The sequence below is a fragment of the Coturnix japonica genome, chromosome 18, assembly GCF_001577835.2.
Source record: "Coturnix japonica isolate 7356 chromosome 18, Coturnix japonica 2.1, whole genome shotgun sequence".
NCBI classification, from domain to species: domain Eukaryota; kingdom Metazoa; phylum Chordata; class Aves; order Galliformes; family Phasianidae; genus Coturnix; species Coturnix japonica.
This window is the reverse complement of record NC_029533.1, coordinates 4,172,436-4,179,734: the sequence shown is the minus strand read 5'-3', so window position 1 is coordinate 4,179,734 and position 7,299 is coordinate 4,172,436. Positions and strand designations below refer to the sequence as shown.

The 7,299-nt window shown below is 43.4% G+C and overlaps 1 protein-coding gene across 6 annotated transcripts in view; it reads right to left on the bottom strand.

Annotated features, from left to right (window-relative positions):
- The window catches only part of RECQL5 (RecQ like helicase 5), a 41,524-nt gene extending 34,232 nt beyond the window's left edge, over positions 1 to 7,292 (bottom strand). For 5 of the 6 annotated variants that reach the window (XR_004309253.1, XR_004309252.1, XR_001558806.2 and 2 more), the window contains exons 1-8: positions 7,216 to 7,292; positions 6,776 to 6,906; positions 5,599 to 5,720; positions 4,123 to 4,641; positions 3,305 to 3,410; positions 2,755 to 2,866; positions 869 to 1,031; positions 495 to 577 (exon numbers count right to left, since the gene is read on the bottom strand). Coding sequence is in view for 3 of the 6 variants with exons in the window: in XM_015879720.2 (XP_015735206.1) it covers positions 495 to 577; positions 869 to 1,031; positions 2,755 to 2,866; positions 3,305 to 3,410; positions 4,123 to 4,641; positions 5,599 to 5,720; positions 6,776 to 6,896 (1,226 nt within the window). In the remaining 3 variants the exon portion in view is untranslated. Of the gene's footprint in view, positions 1 to 494; positions 578 to 868; positions 1,032 to 2,754; positions 2,867 to 3,304; positions 3,411 to 4,122; positions 4,642 to 5,598; positions 5,721 to 6,775; positions 6,907 to 7,205 lie in introns of all 6 variants that reach the window. The other variant, XM_015879721.1, reaches the window with a different exon arrangement.
- Between the last annotated feature and the right edge of the window lie 7 nt (positions 7,293 to 7,299).

Here is a 7,299-nt window from a genome sequence, read left to right as displayed (position 1 = left end):
CGTTTAAATGGGGCGCATCCATAATTTGGGCCTATTTCTGAAAGGATCTAAGCACCACCAGCTCTTTCTAAGTTTGATGAAAATCAAATATACTTCGTTCTTTGTAGAGTGGAGCCCCTGAGGTTTAGGGAAGCATTAAAACTAAGTGGTTCTATCCTGTCCTGGATGAGGCTGCTTAATTAGCTTAAAAGAGGAATGACAGCTGAGGGAGGAAAGACTCAAAACAAAAACAACTGGAACTAAGTCAGCTTACCCCAGACAAAATATTAGAATTCATATAATGAGAAAATCATACTTATGCATTAACCAACATCTCAGTTATGTCTGAGGGATGCCTTCCTCAGGCTAGACAGCAAAATATCAGTTGAACCATTCACTATTTTCTTTTAACTAAACATCCATTTGCAGAAAGAGCTCAGGCATAACAGTGCCTCAAAAAGGACAGGACATGGATTTCCACAACATTAAACACTGCTTGGAAGAAGTGTACTCACCCCAGCTCCTCGCAGAAGCTTACAATGGCATCAAAAGCTGTCATTGCAGCCTTGTCAGATTCTTTTAAGGTGCCTTTTTTTTCCTGAAAGTAGAGAGGGACAAGTCTTCAGTACAAGTACAAACAGGTCAACTAACTCTAATGATAACCAAATCCATTCCTCCTGTGCAATGTGGCAAACTGGTACAGGCACCATACTGTTTCTGCTCAACCATGTCTCTCTAATAGGGCTTGAGCTGGGCCTGGAGCTTGCCTCACTGTTCTCCCTCAAAACTGGGTTATAGACAGCTGTATACTCAAAACCTACTCTTACAGCTCCAGAAAAACTCATTTCATCTTTGCCTATTTAGGTGGATACTGTTCTGCCAAGCTTACCTGGATTTTAGACAGCTCCTTCTTAATCAGGAAGCTAACTTGATCCCGGTCATTCCTAGAGTAATAGAGGCGGCAGCAGGAGGGCTTCCCATCTCGCCCAGCTCTGCCAGACTCCTGGTAATACCCTGCCATTGACTTGGCGATGTTCCAATGAGCAACAAACCTGCATGTGATAAGACAAAGGGGAAACACAAGGCTGCAGATTTCTCAACTCAGGGCATGCACAAATGTGTTTATGGATATTAATAAGAGAGTAAATAATAAGGCAGCAAAAGCATATAAGACAGAGAACTTGGCAGAGTAAGGGATTCTGCACACAGAAGTATTAACACAAGACACAAGGAAAGCAACAGAGCTATGTAACCCAATGCATGTGAACAAGTGAGCAGGATGCCACTCAAAATGGATGGAAGAAAAAGGGCACACAAATATCCAAACATAACGGCATAGCTGTGAAGAGCAAAAATAAGGACACTGATTTAAGGAGTCCAGAATATTTTACTATAAAACAGGAGATTTTAAAAAGCTCTATTAATTCTCTGAAGTAGAATTCAAAATACTTGATTTTAAAAAGACATTTTGACAATGAAGTCTGTGAGGGAAATTCTACCTCACCAAACTTACTTGTAGATGAAGGCACCCTTCTCAAGTCAGCACATATGACTATGAATTGCTGCTAAACTGGAAGTAATCTCTAAACGACTGTTTTTAAATGCACCACCACAAGACTGCTTTAGATCTGCTAGTGTTTAAATATTCACAAACTCGGTTCATAGCTGTGTTCAGTCCTGGGAGGTCTGAGCATTTTACCATACAGTAATGCTGCCAATGTTTTAAATACCAGTCTGCCTCAAAACTGGTCTTTTTAAAACTCTGCCCAGAGGTGGGTATGATGTACAGTGATGTGATAAAAGACTATAAACCAAAAGAGTTTCTCCAAACATAAATGCTTCAGGACCAGGCCAGACCAGGTATGAATAATCTTAACTAAAAAAGAATCAGCAGTGAAGAAAAAAGAGAAGATTCCTTCAGAAAGAGAGGCAACACCTCTGTTTTTCCTTTTGATACAAAGAGTCACCTCCAGAACTTGTCAGACTTGATCTTATTTGATAGCATACACATGAATATTCAGAACTCTGCCAACAAAAACTGAAGACTAAGCAGCAGGGCTTCATACTTGGGCTAGGGTATAATATCACAGAATCACAGAATCGTAGGGGTTGGAAAGGACCACCAGAGATTGAGTCCAACCCCCCTGCCAAAGCAGGTTCCCTACACCAGGTAATATCCTTAACTTACTGAAAAACAACTGTAAGGAGTCATTTTAACTTAATTTCTTGGAGACCAACCATACTACAAGAGCATGTTTCAGCTGTATTTTACCCTCTGTCAGCCCTATGCATTTCAGGTAATTTTTGCTGGTTTAATGGCTATTGCAGTGAACAGGGGAGACACTAGTTTCAGCAGGTCATTAATTCATGCTACTCTGTTAGAGACGTTCTCTTTTAAGAAATTAGTTGCATGTTACATGCAACAAAACAGCCTGGTACTAATACAGGATCCTGCTATCTGTCAGCACAGAGGATGTCACAGTTATTTAATCAACACAAGGATGGCACAGTTGTGAATGGATGTGATAGACTCAGTGTTGTCTTGTCACTCTCCTACAGCATTCAGAGTAATTGCTTTATGTGGATTTTGAGTAAAGATCAGTTCCATGTAGGTTGTTGCAAGGCTTCTAAGAAAACTTCCAGCTACATTTTTATGAGTTTCATCAAGCCTTCATCAGGTTGAGTCAGATGTACCAGGTAATAGACACGGAGGTTTTCCCTTCCTGCTGCTCAGTTTTCAGATTCTGATGGAGCACAAAACTCAGCTTCACACACCTGACATTTGCTTTGTCTACTCCCATTCCAAAACTGATGGTCGCAACAATAACTGGGATCTTCTCCTCCATCCATTCATTCTGGACTGAAGTCCTGTCAGCTGCCTTGAGCCCTGGAAATAGAAAAGATGGAAGGAAACAAAATAAAACAAAAAAAGGGAAGAAGTATTTTTTGTGTCCCCCCCACTCACATTCCTCCATTGCAACCCCCTCAACTGAAAACAAACCAACATACAAACTCTTCTCTGTCCATGTTTAAACTGGCCTGGGATCAAGCAGAAGTCAGCAGCAGCTGTTTCTATTCCAAAGAGAAAAATCTGGAACATTCTTGGGAGGAGTGCAGTTATATTTAGGCCACGCAAGATCCAACAAAACCAACAGCTCTGAAGTGGAGAGAATGCCATTCTGCTCTGTGACCCATATTTACCTGCATAACCATTACATGCATTGCAGCCCATGCCAAGAAAGCTAACCTCTAGGTAATCCCACCTGGGCCTTAAATGTGGTACAGTGCAGTTCTACCAGCTGCTGAGAGATGCAGATTTCAGTACCTGCATGATACGCTTTGGCTTTCACTCCTCGGTAGCTCAATTCAATAGCCAGCTGGTCACAAACATCCCTCATCCTGCAGTACACAATGCCACAGCCAGAGTACACCTGGGCACACAAGAGAGAAAGTCTGTGATGCTGGCTGAAGTCAATCAACAAAGCTGCAGTCATCAATGTAGAGGAAATGGAGGGATGCCTAATGCTCACCTCATCTCCAATCTGGTTCCACAAACTTAAAGATATTGTTGTGGCTCAAAAGTAAATTAGATTTAAGGACAACTGCCTTACAAGTCCTACAAGGACTAAAAAAACACTGAACAAATGTGGTCCCCCAACCTCTCTCAGAGGATACAATGCACGAAGCAATAATCCCTCCACATTGCAGATAAACTAAGGTGCAGAGACTGACTTATTTGCCAAGTTATTTTGGGAATTGGTGTTAGAGCAAGAAATTCAATAGAACACCTCACATGCTGCTGTTTGCCCTTGTTGTATTTCATCATTGCCATACTGAAAGAACACTATAATGCACTAACTGCCTGGGACATGCAAAAACAAAGACAGAAATACTACTTGCATATTCCTAATACATTTTCTTTTAGATTAACCCCTTTCTGAAGACATCTGCATTTGAAAAAAAAAATGTGGTTCCATATTCTATGTGTTTTAGAGGAACCAAAAAACAAATGGGCACTTTCCTTCTAGGTGTTCCTTCCTCCTTTCTTGCCACACACTTGTCAGGGCCATTCTAATTACCAGTCATTGACCACTAAGGAAGATTTTCTTCAGCCTAGCCTTCCTCCTCAAATGAAAAACCTACCCCAGTGGTGTTCTTCACTTCCAGTGCCTTCAGACAGAAGTCCTTCAAGTTTGCATAAGGATCAGTCAAGAGCTCTTTGAATTGCACATCGTAGAACAAGTTAGATCTGAAGCAAGGAGTCTTAAAGGTGGCAAGTGGCTGCTTTAGCTTAAGTGCTGCCACAATATCCTCCTGGACTTGCTTGGTAGCAGTGGCAGTCAAAGCAACACATGGTGTATTGGGTATGCGAGTACGCAAGGTGCCCAGCCGTAGGTAGTCTGGTCGGAAATCATGTCCCCACTGGGAGACACAATGAGCTTCATCAATTATTAGGTAGGACAGGAGATTCCGAGACACTAGGGAGTTGAGTGTAGGCTGGAAGGATGAGGCAGCTGCCATCTCTGGGGTGATGTACAGAAGCTTTATCTGAGGCTTCTCACTTGCTAAGTCAGCCAGAATGGTCTTCTTTTCCTGGGCAGAAAGCTTAGAGTTCAGAGAGCAGGCTTTGATCTTCAGAGCCAGCAAATGGTCCACTTGGTCCTGAAGTGAATACATAATTGAAAATAAAATGAGAAGAAAATAGCATTAAAGAAAGTCTCCATCACTGTGGAAGTCTACTGGTAAGATTCATAAGGCCCCAGCTTTCACCAAGCCTCAGAATAATCATAGTGCAGCTATTTACTATTTCAACTCCAGATGCCATTACCTTCAGCAGTCAATATATCTGCTCAGCTCTTAAGATGCAACTCCTTTTTTCAGCATCCATTCACTTTAAATGGCCAATTTGCTACTAAGGAATTTCAGCATAGAGCTATGCAGGATACTTAGTCATAAAACATCATTTGATGTTCACTATAGTCTACAACACCAGCTATTGTGCATTGTTAATGCTACAGCTGCTCTTATAGGGAAGCACCGGGTGATGAAAACAGTAGAAAAGGCAAAATAGACAAACAAAAGGTCATATAAATGACAGTGCTCAAGGAGGAGCTCTGCTAAACCAGCTTCTCCCCATGACAGAAAGAGACCATGACAAAAGACAACTTGATGCAAAAAAAAAAAAGATGCCTTCAAAAGCAATTTCATCATTCCTAGAGCTATAGCCCTATGGGTAAAATGGAAGTTTACTTCTGAGTAGAGATTTGGTACATTTGAGGTACTCTGCTGCTTCTGTACAGCACAATGGAGATAAAAGACAGCTGCTGAAAATGGAAAAAGAAACAGTTATAGAATTCAGCAGGCTATTATCAAGGAAGAAATGCTCTCTTTTATATAGCTCCATATGTCAAGCCAGAGCCATCCTGTTAGGCAGTTAATCTGCAGCCTCATCACCTGTCACCAGGCTAAAGAAAACATGCCAAGACATCAAGCCAAGAATATAGAAGCAGGGTAACAGCAAAGCCTTGTGGACAGAAAAGAGAGAGAGACAGCTGTGCCTCCAGAGTCTCCTGACCCCCTTCACTGACTGCTTTTCCACAGCTAACAGGAGACAGTTACCTGAATCAGTGCAATCAGAGGTGAAATGACAATGGTGATGCCCACTGCCAGAACTGCAGGAAGCTGGTAGCACAAGGATTTCCCCGCCCCTGTGGGCATGCATACAAAGACATCCTTCTCACCTGCAAAGACAATGGAACAAAGCTCAAGGCTATTGAGTGGTGGTGAGTTCCCAGGGCTCTGTCTGGAGGGATGGGCACAAAGGCATGTAATCTGTGAGAAACAGCAAATCTGTGCATGTACCATGGGACATACCAACAAAATACACTTCACTTTGGGTTATAAAAGGATAAGTATTTGCATGGCTGCAATGATTTCCTTCAAAGAATCTCTGATCACTTTGTGAACATTAAGGAATAGCTTTTCACAAATACCAGAAGATGCACAGAAGCCAACTGTTCCAGATTAATGCTGATTCTCTTACAGATTAGCTGCTTCTACTCACCTTACAAACCTCCAGTTACCAAACAACCAGTCTCAGGACAGATCTTTATCACATCCTCCCAAAGCTTATACCAAAAAGTAAATCTTAACCATACAGATAACATTATTCAGTCAGTAACTGTCACCATGCTAAGGAGTACCTGCTTCGAGTCAGGAAGATGCCAAGGCATACAGTTTTAACATGGTAAAACAGCCACCTGACAGAACACTACTTTCAGCCAATCTATTATCAGTAGCACATCTGCTGGTGACAGATGAAGACTGTAACCACATCCTGCATGCTGAATTTTACGCTATTCTGATTTGCATTGAGACCTGCAAGGAGTGTATGTGAGAGAGCTGCCTGTCCAACCAATGTTGGTGGGTAGGTTAACTTCAGTGTGTTTCCGATAATGCCCACATCATTCAGAGAATAGAGGTTAACCCTATTAGTAGAGGAGTTTCAACCTCATCTGATCACAAGCATGCTAGCGGATGCCTCTAATGGAGATGCTGGAAACACTAAGATTGAATGCTATCTCAGATCGATGCAATAGTGTTCTTACAAAATAAATACATGGGAGAACAGGTAGAGCAAAGCTACACTCGGAAAACTTTGTCTGCAACACATGCTTGCTTTCCTATGCTACTGAAGTGATCTCTGAGCAGAGGAGGCTGAGGAGAGCTCAGGGGGCTGGTGGTCAGTGTCTCCTCAGCTCCAGCTGCTGCAGAGCGTTCAGACGCTGAGCCTCACCTCTCACCACAGCCATGGTTGCACTTTCCTGCAGGGAAGTCTTGAAGGACTCAAACCCGAAGACCTTTCCCAGAGTTTTCCGGACCCTGCCCTGCAGGCCTGGGGCTGCCGTGCTGCTCATCTCGGAGAAGCTGCGGATGGAGGAACTGATACTGATACTGATACTGATACTGATAATGATACTGATACTGAGACCCCCCGTGTGAGATGAGCCCCCACCCTGACAGATCCCCCCCTTTGTGGGTCCCCCTCAATCTCGTTCCCTATGGGATCAGCTCCCTCAGAGCAGTGGGGTCTCCATGAGGGGCAGAGGTCGGGGTCTGCTGGGGGTCTCGGAGCACATTCCCAGCCCCTCACCACACCCACAGGCCGTATCCTTCCGCCCCTTCCCCAACCCAACCCAACCCAACCGAACCGAACCGAACCGAACCGAATCTCACCCCGGCCCCCACTCTACGCTCCTTCAGGGTCCAGCCAGGCACCGTTGTGGCGCCGTTTGATGACGTCAGAAACCGCGACTGCTC